Here is a 19,931-nt window from a genome sequence, read left to right as displayed (position 1 = left end):
CAAGCCACACTGCTGCTGATTGTCCATCCACTCATAGGCTTGTGCATCATTCTGAGTGACAGCTGGGGATGTGCCACTCACCCAGAATCTCAAGTTCAGTGAAGGTGAAATCTCGTTGTTGAAAGGAAGATAGCTTTATCACACCTCTAAATTAAGACAAAGTCAAAAAAGTTCAATAAATGCTCTCTGAGCTTACTGAGGCTTTACAGAGGTGGACAGTTCCATGCTTTACTGCCAGTTAATGCAGCCATTAACAGCTCTAAAGACAGACACGGGACTGCTTCTTTAGATTTGCCAAACAAGATTTGATGATCCGTTGCACAGAAAGGGCATTGAGGATAATGACATGCTGCATGTTTATACATTTGGATGTAACAAGGACATATAATTACCCCATAGGAGAGAAGTTATATTAGTGCCAAATTCTGAATTATTAAATGTCCACACACTCTCACATACCAAGAAGATTATAGATAAGCCAATCCCAGCTCAGTTATCTTCATTTTTATTGGCTTGTTTGTATAGCTTACATTACTTTCCCATAGGGTTGGCTCAAATTGTTTATGACAACCATCCAGCTTAAAAGTTAAAATGTCACAGCAATTCCGTGACAGAGCTCAAGTGTAGCAGCAGCAGAAGGCATCTGGCCCAGACAGATACTGTGAGTAATAAACACATTTTCACTAGTCTCTATATCTCTGTATGTATCAGTTTTAGAGGTTATTCAAGGAAAACGATTCATAGATTACACTGGATGAGCTATGCTAGTCTTCCATTTCTTTCTAAAAAAAAAAAAAGTAATTCCAAGGAAGGTGCATGGATGCCCATAGTCATTACCCCCAGATTGTCAACCTGCATATACCGTACATGATACTGTCAATCAAGATTATCGCGATAATTAAACGATGTCATGAACACTGTTGATGCTGGTGTGTACTTGCGTCCGTGGTTCAGTTTAACCATGAATAATGTCTCGCTAATTGGTCAGATTCTAAATTTTTAAGTAGTCTGTCAACAAAATAATCTCGTTGTCTCTCTTTGAGAGAGAGAAAGAGAATGGCAGAAGTGAGAACAGACCATATGACAACAGGCCATTCTTCTGTAGGTCTACAGCAAGGTCTACAGCAAGGTCTACAATTTACCCCTTTGAGCGTGTTGTTTTGGAGTCATTTTGTTGTTCAGTCGGTGGCTATGTGATGGTTGGAGGTAAATGTAGGCCTACATGCCTTTGGATGTTGGTGTGCTAAAATAAATTATTGGCCTATTAATGATCTGTCACACACCCAGGTTTTAGGACGCTTCCATGTTCAAATCTGTTAAATTCAGTAACATATCCAGATTACTATGACTTGAATTCATGATATCATACGAAATGTCGAATATAGCCCATACTATTTGATAATAATAATGCCATGTCATGTATCAGACAGTACATACTTGAATGCTACAAAGGGAGTAGATCGGTTTTTGATCACGAGCACCACTTCCACAACTACTGGCTCAAATTATAGAAGAACTCAAAAGTGTACCTGGAATTATAAAATGACATGGAGTGTTATAGGGATTTAGGACTTGTGTTTAGACTCGCTCAGGTGGAACACTTGCAATTGTTGCTGTTTGAATAAATAATGTAAAAAAAGGAACCAGAAAGGTGCCACACAGTCGTGCGTTTTAAAAAAAAATATTTTGAAAATAATAATCTCGTTTTCAAAAGTAACTGTAATTTTAACAAACAACGGATTGACATCATGACACATTAATCTGAGTACACGACTTGTAACGGATTAAATATATCCCTTTACTCCCCAACGCATGTACAAGGCTCGCGGATCTTTTTGTTTAAATTAATTTGCATTTTCTTATTGTTGACAGACCGCCCATCATATTTACATGAGATTAATCAAAATGATCATTAGTGAGTTCAATATCACCTCAACTCCCTGCAATTGACGCCCAGTGAGAAGCTGAGCGCAAGGCTAATCCAGAGTATTCAGTGACCGCCAGGTCCTCAGCTGCGCTCTATATCACATCTCTGCAGCTCAGTGTGAGAAAGGAATCTAGCCGCTTCCCTGCTGTGAATAAACACTGCGTGCGGTTCATTCAATCTGGAGCGTCAGATGGTGGGGCTGGCGACCGCGCAAGGTGTACGGCGTCTCTCTTTTGTCCTTCTTTATACTGGACTGTCTGTTTTACCGATCTTAGTCTAGGACAGCGTTGCTCTGTGTGTAGGATAAGTGCAGAATGTTTAAATATCCAACAGGGGACAATGAGCGGTTATGAAATCCGGGCGATTGAGGAGCATAGGCTAGGACTCTGTTCGGCTCCACCGATATCGGACAAGAACTGATATTCTCATATCGTGGCGCTCTATTTAGAGCAGTCATACAAAATAACGGCGGACTACTTTGAATTCTGCATTTCCAATTTAGCACTTCGGTGAAAAAAGTAAAAAGACGCAGTTTAGTTCAGTTGCACACCAGGACCCGAACATCCAGATCTTGGAGGGAGGAGCGATTAGAAGAACCCCATCGCCATAAACAACACTGGCTTTGTTTCTCAGCAAAGGAGCCTTTCAGAAATAGCCTGGCACATTTAATTTCTTCAAGTGCCACTGTGTTCTGGGGATACTATTCTGTCATTTGCTCACTGGCACTTTATTCTGGACCATGTGTGATTGAATTTTTAATGACATTTTTCAGATGATTTAATTGTAGTTTTGACTGCTGGACTCATTCAGACGTACAATAACCAGGGAACCATGGTTCTAATTAAGAGCTGACCGACTTCCAGAATTTTGAACAGCTGGGGATGTAGGCTAATTCAAACATCTCTCCTGTTTGATGAGATAGCATATAGGATTATAACATTTCTGGACCACTCTGTCTTCAACTCACGCTACCTGGATACCCGTAGACTAATCATATTGAAAAGTAAATACGGAGATGAGTACACAGGTATGTCAATAAAAACGCTGCTTTGACAGAAAAGCGTCTGGAATTTTGGACTTGGATCCGAAGCGCGGGCTGCTTTACAGTGCGGTCGTGTCATTGCTCGTGTCCAGGCCACCTGCTGAGAGATTCTGGGATTTGGGAGTTACAACGATCCACGTGGAGCGGAGATCCAAAGTGGACAGTACACAATGGGTTGTTGCAGTGGCCGGTGCACGCTGGCCTTTTTATGTGGCATGCAATTGGTAAGTTGATGATTTTAATGACTAAACGTTTAAGATTTCTTTATGCCATCGCAAGTCAACTAATCTGCACCAAATCAATCGCCAAATAATTAAGATGCCCGGTATCGAATAAGTAATTAATTTCCTGCGAAATATTGTAATTTGGGGTACTGGCTTAACACAAAGGGGCGCGTTCATACATCTGCTTCTCTGGGTACTGACTGAACGGACTTCGTGCTCCCTCACCAGTTTTACCACCCGGTGCTGATACCGGGAAAGTCAGGAGCACATTTCTGGCCTTAAGTCAGGGTTACGTTTCATTACAGTAATATTTAAGCTAATTGTGGAATTCAATTGAACTCGCTGATAAACTCGCTGAAGTATACTGCTAGCGGTCAGCATAGGCCTATTGTACTTTTCTTTGCCGGTGTTACCTGGCCTTGGTAACATGGTCACATCCAGTGGCTGATGTCAGACGTGATGATGTAGTGTACAGTAGTTTGGAGAATCACGTCAGCTAGCATGTCTGTTATTAGGATGTCTCCTGAATGAAAATATGTTAATTATTATTAAAGATAAAAAAATTATTACTTACATCCCTAATTTAATGTATGGGTTAGGGTTAGGTTTGTATCAAAACGTGACCAATAGCCTAGTGAGTTACTGTGCTTAACTTAGACTGTCCGCCATCTGGGTTTTATGAGGAATCATCCTGAAGAGTCACAAGACACTTATTAAGTCTTGTTCAGCTTGCCCCTTAAGCATGTACAGATGGCCATTTTGTGTGTATGTACTATACCTGGGCCCCTGTAAAAGATACTTTTTAGAGACAGTTGCATGGACCAAGCCAGCCCATGGAGTCTTACCTTGAACAGTTCAGTATGTTGGTGGATATATGATGATATGTAACTTTTTAGCTATAAAAGGTCCTGAGAATCTGGTTGGGATACATAGCATCATCAACTCTGTCAAGAATCAAAATATTTTAGAGCAAATTCTTGCTGCCTCCGCTAGGAGGTTAAAACTAGGATGTTCCAATGTGGCCGTTGTCCAAACTAGATCCACAAAAAAACTCAAACTTATCGAATTGATCAGTCCAATGTATTCTATAAAGCCATTAGGAAAAACACCCTAGTATGGTGACCACATAATTAAACTTTTGCACTAGCCATTTACCTAAACCCCATTCAAAACCTGTAGGGTGAGATCATTCATGATTCTTATACCATTCATTCTTAGACCATTCATGATTCTTTCATTTTGATACATTTTCTTTTCAGAATGGTCTGAACTGTCAAATGGTCATGGAGTTAAAAGAAGGTCTCTATTTGGCAATCACAATTAATACATTTAGAAAATTGTCTTTGAAATATCCTATAAAACAATAACATTAGGGCTTTAGCGGTCCAGAACTTTAGAACAAAGGTATCGATGAATGCAGAGGGCTCAAGTTTTTTCTTGAGTTTGCAGTCAGGTTCTCTCCAGTCTTGTTGGGGATTTAGATAACTTCTCTACCCTCACTGGATTAAAATTTTATTAGGATAAGTGTACCATATTCTGTATTGGATCATTAGAAGAAAACTTGTATTTTATTTGTTTAGTATACAAAGGAAATGGGCTGTACACTATGTGGTATTCAGATCCCTAAAGTTTAAAATGAACTGGCGTCAAACTTTAAAATGAACTGCATCAAACAATTTAGACAGAAAGTTGACAAGATCTTGCAAAAATAAGCCACATTTCGTATTAACCCTCTAGTCATATTACAGTTTATATACTGATAGCATTGTCTATTCCATATGATCCGTTTTAAAAACAACTGAAGCAAAAAAAAAAATCTTTAATTTGGAATGGTAAACCAAGTAAAGGTAAATGTGCTTAGCGTATACGATAAATGTTTTTATATCATATTAAATTTAAACATTTCATATTGAAGCATTTCACATCTCCCTAAATCCAAATTCCCGGATATTTATATATGGTAACCTGATCAATGTGACAATCATCAAATGAGTAAATGTGAAGTCCATCTGACTTTATTTTAGAGAATTATAGTGCAATATTTATTTAGTTTTTAGTAAGCTTTACATCACAGGTTTTCAACTCTGGACCTCAAAGCCAGTTCCGCTCCATGTTTTTATTGCAACCCATCTAATCAGGGACATATTTAGACCTGGGCTACCAGTTGTGTGCTGATAATGATGAAGTAGAATAGAAATCCTGCAGGTTCTGGACCTATTTCAGCTCTAACAATGACTGACCAACTGTTGGAGCAATGGCATTCAACTGTATTGTAAGCATAAAGATAAATGTTCCTGGTTTTAAAAGAACTTATGTTATTTATATAGATTGTAAAGAGACATGGTCCAAAAATCAACCACTTACGGAACATATTTTGATATCGCTGTAATCAATGAGCTGGAAATGATCTTTCACAATTCCCCTAGGAGGTTGTATTGAGCTAGACACCCCTCTTGTTGTGTACCCTCAAAACCGAAATTGGTTCTGTGAAGAAATTGTTTACATTTCATAACACAAAACCTTTCTAGTTTGAAATATACAATGTTTATAAGACAGTGGTCCCAGAATACATTAAGTATCTAATTTAAAGTCTTCCAGAACGTTTCATTAGGCTATGGGAACAATATGGGGACTTCAAAATAGATAATATCCCAAAAAGTACAGGTTCAACTTTTCCCTGTTGTGATTTACATTTTAATCTTTTAGCTGGGGCTCTGCAGAGTGATGTCATTTTTGTATGTTTTTAATTTTGCCGGTTTAGGAATTCAATCCTGCAACCTTTTGGTTGCTGATAAAATTTGCAGTTGCCACTAGGGTATCGGCTTGCCCCCTATGATGCTGCAAGAGTGTTAACAGAACATATTTAGAAAATCCAAATTTTTAATCATGTTTTGAGAAGAGTGCGGAGACATACGGTATGAAGTAAAGCTTAAACTAAAGCTTAAGTTGAAGTGTTCTGAAGTAAAGGTTTGCTGTGTTGTGCACACTAGGAGCATTTAACTGGTGAAGTCACTCGCTATGAGACCTCAAAGTAGTTGTTTCCATAGCTTGTGTGGGATTATAGTAACAATGCTTTCTGATTGACTGTGGTTGGTGTGTTCAGATGATTGCTGGGCAGTGAAGGAAGGTTTGATGCTCTTAACCCAGATCTCTTAAGCTCTGGCCGTGCACCCCACTGTTTTCATGGGTGACTGTTGTCAGTGTGGACTGCTGGTTCCAGACCTTTTTGGCGTTCAGAAAGTGAAGAGAGTAATACTATTACAGTAGCACATACAGATGAATTATGAAGTCTAAAAGGAGCCCTGTGTTAGGCCAGATAATCATATGTTAACAGTTATGCTTTTAGATGTAAAATATATGTTAACGATTCTTCCTGTAGAGGACACATTTATGGATGGTATTTCCTGATAGTGCAAAATATCAAATAACTTTTTTGTTCTATTTTAAAAAAGATTCCCCATGCTGGCCATGGCTGGGTTGTTTCCTCCATGTTTCAAGTCAGTGTAATGTCTCAAAGCTGTTCAGTGAATTCATCCTTTTTCACTAGGCCGCTTTTACAGCAGCTGCACTTATTGTTTGGTTAATGCTTTGAAGCAGCAGCTGTATTTTTGGAAACACTTGAAGGCATTCTCTCTAATTTCCTCCCATAAATTGTCTCCTCCAGTCGCTAGGACAGCCCTGTTAGGCTAATCAAATTACCTGAGCTCAAGCCTTTACCTCAAGTTGACTGCTTGATCAAGGCTAACGTTTTCATGTGTAGTCATAACCTCATATGAATGACCCTGATCACGCAAGCTCACAATCTCTTTTGCTATGTCTCTGTAAGGGTAGCTTTGCTGTCCACCTGTTTGGTCAAGGCCAAATTAACAATGGCTTTAAGCTTTTAGAAGTGTTTAATAACCTGTTAACATTTTGATTTTGTTGGTACTTCATATTCATTACATTCTAGCAATGATATTAATTGATCCAGCTTTTGACCCTCTCAGTTATGACTCACTATTAATTATGATTTTAATTGATGTGCACGTCAAATTGCTGTGTAGTTTATCAACTGTTTTCCCCTATCAACTTGGCTGTTTCACCTATCAAGCAGGCTTCATACCCATGCAACAATTACTAGTCATATATGTTCAACTAAAAAGCTTAACTGCAGTACATTACCATATGTTATAGTACTTCAACATAATGTAAATAGTCACTGAAATATGCTAGCGCCTCATCCTATCCCCTACTGACGATGCCACGTTTCTGTTGGAGTAGAGACAGAAGATCAGTATGGATATGGTTCCTCTGTAGTGTGAATCAGCCAGGTTTCCCAACCATTATTGTTACATTGGCATCCAGTAGTGGAAGCTAAGCACTGCCACGGCTCAGCCGGGTCTGCTGGGAAGTAAAAGCTTTGACCATTGGACGTCTAGTTCCTCATTAAGAATGACCACCAACTAATGACAACTGACCCCCATGCTGTTTAAGGGTGGTCTCATTTTGTATGATATGGAAACAGTGGCGGAGGTGAGGGGGCTGCTGGGAAGAGCAGTAGCTAGGAAAAGTCTGCTGACCAGATGGTTGTTGCTTTGGACCTTTAGAAAGATAATTGGCTCCATGTTCTTTGGTTCCAGCTTTTTATAAAAGTGAACCATGCACCAGCCCGAGATGGCTGCAGGCTTAACAAAGACAACTGGGTAGTGTCTGTGAAGCGTGAATCAAATGCTATAAATCGGTAAATACGTTCCTAATGAAAACTGTTAACTGTCCAGAGCACATATCCTTTTATATTTCCTTCTTATTCATAGGATTATGTTAAAAAAAGGCAGTGAGTGCCACCAGAGATAAATCGAAGAGCATAGTGGTACAGCGTCAATGTTTATGTGTAGAAGCTGTTGTGTGCATTGTAGGTTAAAGTTAATCTAAAACAGACATATGGTGCGTAAATGTCTGAACAATTGATTTTCCAGTATCAAAAGAAAAACATGCTTTATTTCTATAATGTAATACACTCAGTGGTCCCCTGCTGTTAAATTGGTGCAGCCGCTCCAGGAAAATTATATGATCTCCAACTCCAAGACACGTTTTCACCATCAAACTATTGCAACCTGTTGTAAACTGAGCAAGCACACCCATGCAGGGGTGTGAATGAGAGCCACCAGCTAAGCATGATTTGCTCCTCCTCACCAACATATCCCAGACTTATAGCATCACCTTAATAAAAGGAATTATCAACACTATCAAACAAAAGAAGAAAACAGTTTAGTTTTGCTTCCAAAATATTGACAGTCTCATTTAGAACCAATGCTCGCCACGGCCTAAAACCTGATTGATGTAGAAAATACTCATAGAAAATTCTCATACAAAAAGAGTGTAGGTTTACATTCACCTATGACTCCATAATCTTAGATGGGGAAAAAAAATGGGTGACTGTCAAGTTCACTAATGTCCTTACCATTATGGAGTGTTTGCTGGGGCTGTCCCTGAAAAATAGTCTTGGTTGTGATTAGGTGATTAAGTTTCCTTGGACTTTGTTCCTAGTGCACATGTACTGCTGTGGCATAGGTTTGTGTCTGGCTCACTCTATCTTTCCCCACTTTACTGTCCAATACAGCAAATAAAAATACCCCAATTTATTTTTCTTTAAAACAATATTGCTGGAAAAATATTTTACAGTTCTTTCGACCAACTGGTTTGTTGATCTTTTAAAGCAAATGATTCCCCAAAATGGACACACCCTTGTTTTGATAAAATAATATTCATTATGTACTGTATGTATGCACTGAGCTTGTCTGATGCATGAACAGCTCACTAAATGGTAATATTTCCCAAACAACTTTTGTAGTCGTATATTATATAGTATATTGTATTATTATTATATTAGAAGCCAGAGATCAGGATAACAACCCCTCAGAGATTCTGCTCCTGAGATTAGGCTGCCATAAAGAGCAAAGCATTTTCAAATTATAAGCAAAGTGTTTTATACCAGCATTTGTTGCTGAAGTCAATTATATTTCTTTAAGACATGTCTAAATTATTGTAATGACAGGACACTAGGAAGCAAAGGCTAGAACAGGTATGTAGAGGGAGATGCAATATTTCTTCAGACCTTATTATTGAAGGCTGTGCAATGTTCCATAGTGAGTATGAAAAGGGTCTGCTTTAGTTTAATGAAATTCAACACTACTGTTGTTTGCTCCTTGGGGTTTAAGGCCGGGTGTCTCTGTAAAAGCACTTTGTGACAACTGCTATTGTAAAAAGGGCTTTATAAATACATTTGATTGATTGATTGATAGTTTAAGCTTATTTTTGTATAAAATAAGTGAATTTAAAGCCAAGGAGTGCAGCATTATCAGAATTATTGGAACTGGTGCGCCTGACACCAACAACCATCAAGTCACTCATTATCCCCATTCTAATGTTCAATCAAATAGTAACTGAATGCTACGATACATTTTCCTGAACGAGAGGGTGTATGTATTTTCAAGGTCATCGATATAAAGATCACATGAAACTGTGTGTTCCCAAAACCTGTTGAAATTCTTCTTTTTGATCAAATGATGTTTAGCTCTATGCATCCTCACATCTCTGATACTTCCATCTAATATCCACTAGCAGCATTTTTCTCTGGTGCATTTGGCCATGTGGTAATTTAGCAGACAGTATTATCTACACTCACCTAAAGGATTATTAGGAACACCTGTTCGATTTCTCATTAATGCAATTATCTAATCAACCAATCACATGGCAGTTGCTTCAATGCATTTAGGGGTGTGGTCCTGGTCAAGACAATCTCCTGAACTCCAAACTGAATGTCAGAATGGGAAAGCAATTTTGAGCGTGGCATGGTTGTTGGTGCCAGACGGGCCGGTCTGAGTATTTCACAATCTGCTCAGTTACTGGGATTTTCACGCACAACCATTTCTAGTGTTTACAAAGAATGGTGTGAAAAGGGAAAAACATCAAGTATGCGGCAGTCCTGTGGGCGAAAATGCCTTGTTGATTCTAGAGGTCAGAGGAGAATGGGCAGACTGATTCAAGCTGATAGAAGAGCAACTTTGACTGAAATAACCACTCGTTACAACCGAGGTATGCAGCAAAGCATTTGTGAAGCCACAACACACACAACCTTGAGGCGGATGGGCTACAACAGCAGAAGACCCCACCGGGTACCACACATCTCCACTACAAATAGGAAAAAAGAGGCTACAATTTGCACAAGCTCACCAAAATTGGACAGATGAAGACTGGAAGAATGTTGCCTGGTCTGATGAGTCTCGATTTCTGTTGAGACATTCAGATGGTAGAGTCAGAATTTGGCGTAAACAGAATGAGAACATGGATCCATCATGCCCTGTGCAGGCTGGTGGTGGTGGTGTAATGGTGTGGGGGATGTTTTCTTGGCACACTTTATGCCCCTTATTGCCAATTGGGCATTGTTTAAATGCCACGGCTTACCTGAGCATTGTTTCTGACCATGTCCATCCCTTTATGACCACCATGTGCCCATCCTCTGATGGCTACTTCCAGCAGGATAATGCACCATGTCACAAAGCTTGAATCATTTCAAATTGGTTTCTTGAACATGACAATGAGTTCACTGTACTGAAATGGCCCCCACAGTCACCAGATCTCAACCCAATAGAGCATCTTTGGGATGTAGTGGAACGGGAGCTTCGTGCCCTGGATGTGCATCCCACAAATCTCCATCAACTGCAAGATGCTATCCTATCAATATGGGCCAACATTTCTAAAGAATGCTTTCAGCACCTTGTTGAATCAATGCCACATAGAATTAAGGAAGTTCTGGAGGCGAAAGGGGGTTAAACACAGTATTAGTATGGTGTTCCTAATAATCCTTTAGGTGAGTGTATATCGGCCTACAGAATAGTAAGTCGGTATTGAGTGCATACATTTTCAGTGAGCTGCAATAGGAATGCAATTACCAAGATCTACAGCACTATGCCCAAGTCCCATGTAGCATCATAACAAATTCTTATAGCAACAATCAGAGGAATATTGTAGGGGTATCCTGTGCAAGCAGCAGGGTCATAACAATGTAAGACTTTGGGGGTTAATATATTTTTTTATGATAGCGGTCGAGGTCCAAGTATTTGACAATAGCAGTCTAGTCTAGATTCATTATCACTGGAATGAGTCCTGTCGATGCTGAATAACTCAGGTCTTTTTCAAATTTGTCCACAAATGGAGTTCTTACAGAGCTGCAGTCTATTCTTAGCCACAGCTAAGTCTCTCACAGCCCTGCCTTGGTGATGATAGGGAACCAGATAACACACTTTGTTTACCAGTCTTAGACTTAGACCTGCATAAGCTGTTTGATGTTTAGGTTTGAGGTTTTATGATTTCAGTCGAATTACATAATTTGATCCAAAATTATGCAAAACTTGTATTGCATTTGGGAGTTGTTTATTAATTGTTGAGTACAATTAATTACAGTGAATGCATCATTTGGCTCATGGTTAAAAGGGAGTTAACACATCTGAGATGACTACATTTCAAACTGTAGAGCTCCCAGCAGTTATGGTGGACATAAGACGACCAATCAAGAACGGGAATTGTATCATCCCTTTTTCCTTGCGGTGGGCTTTATGGTTTAGGTACTGAGATTCACTCTTTCTGATGTCTTTCACTTATGTTGTGGACTGGGTTGGAGTTGAGCAAGTCCGAACACTATTGGGCCTTGTTAGGTTTAGGAGAGTGATTGTGTAGTTTTTGTCCTGGTTAGTTTTAATTACAAAGCTTCTCTAGTTGAGTTTGTTGTCAAAGGCAGCAGCCACGCTGGTAGCTTCACTAGATAGGTTTTGTGTGTTGATCAAGAGAGCTATAACTCGTCTTGAGTTATGATCTTTGCTATCTTTTAGTTCCCCATTTCGATCATATCAATCAAGCAAATGTATTTTATAAAGCCCTTTTTACATCAGCAGTTGGCACAAAGAGCTCTTACAGATAGCGAGCCTGAAACCCCAAAGAGCAAGCACAATAGTTAATGCACAGTAGCTAAGAAAACCTCCCTTGTAGGGTCCAAACTTAGGAACAACCCTAGAGAGGAACCAGACTTTGAGTGGTGGCCAGTCCTCTTCTGGCTGTGCTGGGTTACTGTCCTTTGTCCTCTGACAAGTTGGCCAAAGTCATAGCTTTTGAAAGCATGTGGGAGTCAATGTGTGTAGACAGCTGCCAGCAGAAAGTTCAGCAATCATAATAAAATGATCCCTCGTTACTTTAATATTTAGTAATGCATTTCCATTAAGGAATAATGGACCAAATGTCATTCAAGTGAACTGACACTAAAGTATAAGTCATATTAAGATAGGAATAGGGACATCCAATAGGCTTATTAAAACCAAGCAAAAACCTAGATGGAATTTAAACAAAAAATAAATGTTTTACTGATACACATTATTGTCGTTCTTCTTTTTATAATATCCCAAGCATTTATCAGAGGGAAATTACAGTGTTATTGAGCAGGTTTGAATTGCATTCCTGAAAGGTTTTTATTTATTCACAGTTAGCTGGAGATCATTAAAGCAGCTTGGTAAACACTTGGGAATATGTGTTTAAACTGATATTGTGAACACATTGGTGAGGTGAATAGCTCATTTTAAAGTTTTTATACACCTGTCAACACAATAACACCTGCAGTTCATTGATTTTTTTTAGAAAATCTGGAATCGAGTCTGAAGAAATGCAAGTGGCACATGTTGTGAACTAATTTTAATACCAGGTAAAGGGTCTCTGTCAATTCAAGCCTTAAATCACACAGGGCGAAATATCTCTTACCTCAACATTATCTACACTACATTATCATCTAGCACAATACACTTCTCTCTCATCTGGAATGGATCATGAAAGAGCAGAGAGGACATATAGTACATCTACAAAATGAGTCTAAGTCAGTTTAGATTGCAGTTTCACTCCAGAGATGGGGAAAATAAAGGATTAGTTACTGGTCTTTAAAGTAAGACACATTTGTAGAATGTCTGGCATAACATTGTTGTACCACAGTGTTGACAGTTCAGCGCAGTGTGTACTGTACCACAGTTTTAACAGTTCAGCGCAGTGTGTATTGTACCACAGTGTTCACAGCTCAACGCAGTGTTTACTGTACCAGAGTGTTCACAGTTCAGCGCAGTGTGTACCACAGTGTTCACAGCTCAACGCAGTGTTTACTGTACCAGAGTGTTCACAGTTCAGCGCAGTGTGTACCACAGTGTTCACAGTTCAGCGCAGTGTGTACCACAGTGTTCAGCACAGTGTTCAGCAGAGTGTGTCACAGGGTGTGCTACAGTGTTCAGCACAGTTTTCAGCCAAACTATGGCACAGTGTTGTATCAAGGCACTCAGCATTGTGGTTTGCCTAAGAAAAGCCCTCTGCTATTCTATATTGGTAATATAGCACACCAATAAACATGTTTATGTTTCATGTGCATGTCTGGCATAACATTTCCAAATACCACAGTGTGTACTGATCCACAGTTTTCACAGTTCAGCACAGTGTGTACTGTACCACAGTGTTCACAGTTCAGCACAGTGTGTACTGTACCACAGTGTTCACAGTTCAGCACAGTGTGTACTGTACCACAGTGTTCACAGTTCAGCGCAGTGTGTACCAGTGTTTACAGTTCAACGAAGTGTGTACTGTACGACAGTGTTCACAGTTCAGCGCAGTGTGTACCACAGTGTTCACAGTTCAACACAGTGTATACCACAGTATTCACGGTTCAGCGCAGTGTGTACCACAGTGTTCAGCACAGCGTTCAGCATAGTGTGTACCACAGTGTTCAGCACAGTGTTCAGCAGAGTGTGTACCACAGTGTTAAGATCTGTGTTCAGCAGACTGTGTCACAGGGTGTGCTACAGTGTTCAGCACAGTTTTCAGACAAACTATGGCACAGTGTTGTATCAAGGCACTCCGCATTGTGGTTTGCCTAAGAAAAGCCCTCAGCTATTCTATATTGGCAATATAGCACACCAATAAACATGTTTATGCTTCTTGTGCATATTTTAATTGTTTCTGCTATTTATCCATTGTATATAAGAAATCCAGTCTTGGAGTTTAGCCAAGCAAGGTTCTGGTGTCAGGAATATGAATAATATTTCCCTGCATTTCTATTTAATGTATTTCTTATCTTAAGAAAGAACACCTGGTAAATATGTCCACTGATACTGTAGGTGGTCGGTCTCCTGTTTTACTGGCAGTTTTTCTTCCAGTTGTATCATGCTAGGCTAGATTGATTTATGCAATTTGCTTCAAACACAGAAAGGCTCTGAATTAGGCCCTGAAAAAACATTTTATTTAGAAAGTGAAAATAAGCAGGTTGTGCAACACCATTTTGACTAGCAAAAATCTGTCAACAGCTACAAAATTGCCATCAGCTGGCTCAGAACATGACCTTAGATTTTCAACATTAACAGATGGCTGAGTAATGTGGTGGGCCAAATTATCTCTCAATGTTGACTGCCTTGTTTGCACAATAAACTGTGTTCATCCAAATGGAGATTACAGTTTTGTATGGTTTGTTTTTTGATGCTTATCCCTTAAGGTGAAATGCCTATTGTTCCAAGTGAACCAGTACTGTATGCTGTGGAGATCAAAGGACATTTTATTTATTAAGAAACTGCAGAGTGGTGCTGTGTATTATTGGCTTAGGATTCCACTAAACTATGTCCTGATGCTATTTGCAGTACAAAAACACTAACAACCTTTAATTGGATTCTACTCCAGGTTATCAAAATAAATGCATTATTGTCCACCACAAATTCATATCAGATCCAGACACATCCTCTCAGCCTTAGCATTGGTATCACTGTGGGGAAATGCCAGGGTCATGTGTTGCCATTTGAAGCTCACAGTTTTGCAAAACAAATTTTGAAAAAAGATAACGTTTGACTGTCAGAAAAATATAGTGGTCAAACACAGACACTTAAATACTAGTAAATGTTTTTACCCTATCAGGGACATTCACATCAACATTCACGTTCATCTAGATTTATATTTTCAAACACATCAGATTTTCCTATTCTATAACATCTTAATTTTCTTCACATGATTATTGAACTATAATTATTGAGTAAAATGTGTTCTATTTTCAGAACCATAATTTTTTTTCTATATAACCATTCAATCTCTACAAAAATTTGCATTTGATGGTATAGTTAAATTGTTGCTAGTCGTTAGTCATCAAAAGTATTTATATTTTCTGACTACAAGGAGAAAATGTGCCTCCCTGTTACAGTAGGTGCATATTCCTAACCGGGTAACGCGTCATTGCAGGGATTTTGAGCGTATGTAACTCTTTTGGAAAATGCAATGGCGTTCATTATGAACATGTCAGTGGTGCTATTATTAAATACACTACCTGTTTGCTAAGGGTAGTAATGTAGTCAAACACATATTCCTAGTTAAATACACTATCTGTTTGCTAGGGTTAGTTATGACCATATTCATAGTTAAATACACTATCTGTGGGCAAAAAATGGCGGGCATTTCCACAACCGACTTTCAGTCTGAAGGTTGCAAGTTCGATTCCATCAAGAGGCAAGGCATTTTTTGATGGTAAATTGTGTTGTTTGGACTGCCATTTCTCTATCTTTGCAACATTACTCTTAGCCTTCATCCTAATCCTAACCTCAGAACTGTGATGTCTTACTCATATGTTTTCTACCACCAGCACGGTGATCCCTATCCTTAACCCTAAGTTAACCTTAACTATAAATGTTATTCGTAACAAGAAGTATTTCATTTTGAATCGATTCGGTTAAGGACCAACATGATAGCGACGTTTTAAGAAGAAACAATAAGTAATATCGAAAGCAATAGCAAGTTGTTAAGGATCATTAGCCCTGGGGATACTGTATGTCTATAGCAATTGCACCAATTTATGTTCATATTAAACATAATTTTAAGATAAAGGATACCTGCTTTTGAAATCTATTTGACACTGTTTCACATTAAATGAAAAAGTATATTTTCCTGGGGACAGAAATGGCACTGCATAGTAGGAATAACCCATCACTCTGTAGATCACTCAGCTGCTTTTTCTGCTACCTGATCTAATTTGATTGGGTTAGGGATAACTTATCCCTTCTCCACAAATTACAGAGATTACATAACATTAGAGGTGCCTTCTCACTCAACATTGTTTGCCATCATCTATAGAGAGTGAAGCATTGTCTGTCGGTGGAATACGCTGTCAGAAACATATAGGTAAATAGTGCTTGCAGTTTGAGAGATGACTGGCTAGTGGCACAGAAAAATGTCTCTCATGTGACAAAAATTCACCGACATGATAACATTTTAAACTTTCCGGTCCTGCAAATGATGTTTAATGAAGATTTGATGACATTAAAATCACCAAAGGTTTTCACAGGGCTGATAAATATGAGAAGGTGTGAGTGAAAATCTTCACAGTGGAAACGTATGCCTGTTTCATTTGACATCTTGCTGACAGGAGACATTCAGTACAGTTGTACAAAACACATTTGAAATATCAAAAAATATACAGTACTACTTTTTCATGCGTTCCAAATAATGCAATATTTACACATTTCAAATGTTTACATTTCACATTCTAAAATGCATATAAAAAGATTTGAAAAGAAAAGAAACATGGAGGAGGCACAATCTATTATACTGCAGAGGTATTGCAATTGGGCTCACAACTCCTGACGCCTGGACAAGCTAAACATCCAGCCCTGTCAGACAACAGCACCGACAATTAGATAATACGTTTTGAATTAACTAAAGAAGGCATTCTGTCTTTTCCAATCTCCTGCTCGATCTCTTTCTGTCCGTTCGACCGTCAGATGGCTGTGAAAATGCATTTCTCGGTAGAGTGGCTATGAGTTGGACGGATGAGAGGCGGTTGTAGTAAGCAGGCCGGGCCTGAGTAGCCACACGTGTGTGGGGGCACAACAGAGTCACTCGGCAGAGTAATTCTGGAGGACCTTGGGTGGATAAGCAGAGGTAGCAGCTATATATCGGGATGGCTAGCGGACGACTGATTAAGGCCAGGCCCGAGATGAATAAACATGTCACTGTGACTGTGGATGTCCTCTGCTTGCATTTCCAGGGATCTGACCTCACTCGGCAGGCGAATGTGGGGATGTCGAGAAGAGCGCCAGTGAGGTCCCACCCTCCTGTTTGACGGTCGGGTTGATGCGGTAACAGTCTAGCTGGGATTGGTTCAGTGAATGCTTGTTGTCTGCTTAGGACCAATGGCATCGGACTGGACAAGAGATGAGGGATCTGTGTCATGATGTCATGGAAAAAGTGACGAAACGTTCAACGTAGTTATGAGACCACTACCTTAGTTTTTATGGTTTCAAGCACAAGTCTTTGCCTTTGAGACTTCTACCAAAACTTTACAGTCTATTAATAAACAGCTTGTTCCCCATTAAATATGAATAAGGGTACAGACAATGCCACTGCCTAACCTCTCTTTGTGTAATCCTTGAAGTTCAGAGGGAAGGAGATGTTCTCTGGCTGCAGTGCTAAAATACCAAGTATGCAATCCCTCTGAGACTAAAATAAAGACATTTACATGAAACAAAACATGGTGGAGGAAAAGAGTGAGAATCAAAAGATGTACCTGTAACTTTTTTTTCCTGTTGCAGTGTCTGCCTGGATGTGTCTGTGTGCAGCTTAATATGAATGTAAGATGGAATATGACTCCTTTCAGGTGTCAAATCACGGAGTATAACTTCAGGTGTTGCAGTTCAGAGTTGCACACTTCATAGTGCATACTATTTAGAGGCTATTGACCTCTAACAAGAACCAACCACAGCTCAGCGATAGAGGCTGGTGCTCCCGCAAAAACCTACCATACACGGTCAGTCTGTGTAGCTCTGTGGCCATTTCAGGCCGGAGATGTGAGGCGAACCGAGGCCACAGCACGGTATCTCTGCACAGTGCTTTGGGTCATGTGGTCCTCACAGTGGAAGCTACGTCGGTATGGCGGTGCGGCGCTCGGCTCTGGGCAGCAGTCCGACAACTGTGAAGTGTGTTCCGGCGCACTGGATTGCTTCCACTGGGTTTCAGCTGCGATCTGTTTTTACTGCGCAGCAAGCAGATAATGTACCGCACGAATCGATTTAGCCTTATTACATTACACCTGCCCTCTGCTCGTGGTCCCTCTGTTATCCCTTCCTGTTCTCATTCCTGATGTTCTGTTGTTTTTGCATTGAGGCTAAACTGCACACCACATACAGTGTACAGTTTCAACCAGCCGCAGCATAGATACACCCCCTTCATGCTCGGAATCTGTAACGTGACTTTTAGAGGGAACCCAGTCAGGTGGATTAACGAACTCCGTCAGACATTTCAGAAAGGACCATCATTAAGACCTGCAATGGCAGCAAACTGATAACATGAACGCCTCAGTGTTCCAATCCTGTGAAATCTTTTCATGACTGACGGACGTGTCATTAAAGAGGAGGCCTCTCACTGCACTCTGCGTGGCACTTACACTGATTGTCTTTGGGCACCTGCTGATGGTGGCGTTTGAAGGACAGATGAGAGCGTGTGCCTCGTGCACGGCTCCGGGGAGCCTGAGCGGTGGAAGTCATTCCACAGATGTGTGATCTGCCAACGAGCCAGAGCTCAGATACACGAGCTGGCCTGCAAAGGTCAGCCAGCTCGTCTGCTGGTTACCTGGGTCACACCCTGAGATGGGTTGTCTGTAGCGCTGAGGTGCTGGCCATGTTCGGACCACACATCTCCCGTGTTGATGTGTAGGCTATGATGTGAACCAGAAATGCAGCTCTGCTTAGCCACTGCTCTGGTTAGCCACTGCTCTGGTTAGCCACAGCTCTGCTTAGCCACTGCTCTGCTTAGCCACTGCTCTGCTTAGCCACTGCTCTCGTTAGCCACTGCTAAATGGAAGGTCAGGCGCTTCTCTTTATAACAACGTAAGCTTATCTGCAAAGTGTCCCCTTCAATTGAATACTGATACTGTAGGTGCTCTCAGCCAGCGTAACAATATGTGGAGGAATGGTGAGATGGTTTCAGTGCTGGGCTGCTGCGAGGGCCTTTATGAAGCCTTGGAATCCTCACCAAATCCCTTGATTCTGCCGAGTCTTTCGCAGGGATCTACAGGGTTTCATCAAAGCAGATTTCAGTAGCAGGGATTTGCCTATATTTCGGCACAGAAGCCCACCAAAGAGCTGCAGGGCCTAGCTGTGGTTGAGATTTTTATGGAAAGGTTATGGGGATTGGAGAATAGGTTACTTAGTGCTTACTGTGACTGATCATATGCTAAATGCGCTTCAGGCCATTGCCAGGAGGCCTTCTTATCTTGGGGGGAAAATATGATTATATTTCAGAGCACTTGAAGGAAAACGTACTCTGAATATATTAGCGGCATTCAATACACTTTTTACCCAAGTAAATGAAATGAGTTTGAGCAGAGCAACTGTCTTTGAATTGCGACAGAGGTTAGAGTTATGAAAAGATTGTTATTGTTTTTTTCAGAGATGAAAAAATATCAGAAGAGAAAAAATAAGCAGATTTCTAGGAAGTATTGAATAGAAAAAAATATGTAGTGTATTATTGCAGTATTTTGATTAACGAACTGCAGGATTTTTTCTGACCTCTTTTTATGTTATTTTATTCTCCGATCGTTACCTCAGCAAGTAATAAAAATTCTGAGAGCACTTTTCACACTAACTCAACCCTTGGGCCAGAGGCTGTGTTTTCTGCCACATCAGCCAATGTTGTGTCCTGTGGCCAAAGTCCT

The 19,931-nt window shown here is 40.1% G+C and overlaps 1 protein-coding gene across 1 annotated transcript in view; it reads left to right on the top strand.

Annotated features, from left to right (window-relative positions):
- The first annotated feature begins 2,058 nt into the window (after window positions 1-2,058).
- The window catches only part of nkain2 (sodium/potassium transporting ATPase interacting 2), a 126,904-nt gene continuing 109,031 nt past the window's right edge, over window positions 2,059-19,931 (top strand). The window contains exon 1 of the mRNA XM_010882969.3: window positions 2,059-3,193. Coding sequence (XP_010881271.1) covers window positions 3,140-3,193 — 54 coding nt within the window. The 5' untranslated portion in view covers window positions 2,059-3,139. The remainder of the gene's footprint in view (window positions 3,194-19,931) is intronic.

Source organism: Esox lucius, chromosome 18, assembly GCF_011004845.1.
Source record: "Esox lucius isolate fEsoLuc1 chromosome 18, fEsoLuc1.pri, whole genome shotgun sequence".
Classification (NCBI taxonomy): Eukaryota; Metazoa; Chordata; class Actinopteri; order Esociformes; family Esocidae; genus Esox; species Esox lucius.
This window is presented reverse-complemented; position numbering and strand designations above follow the sequence as displayed.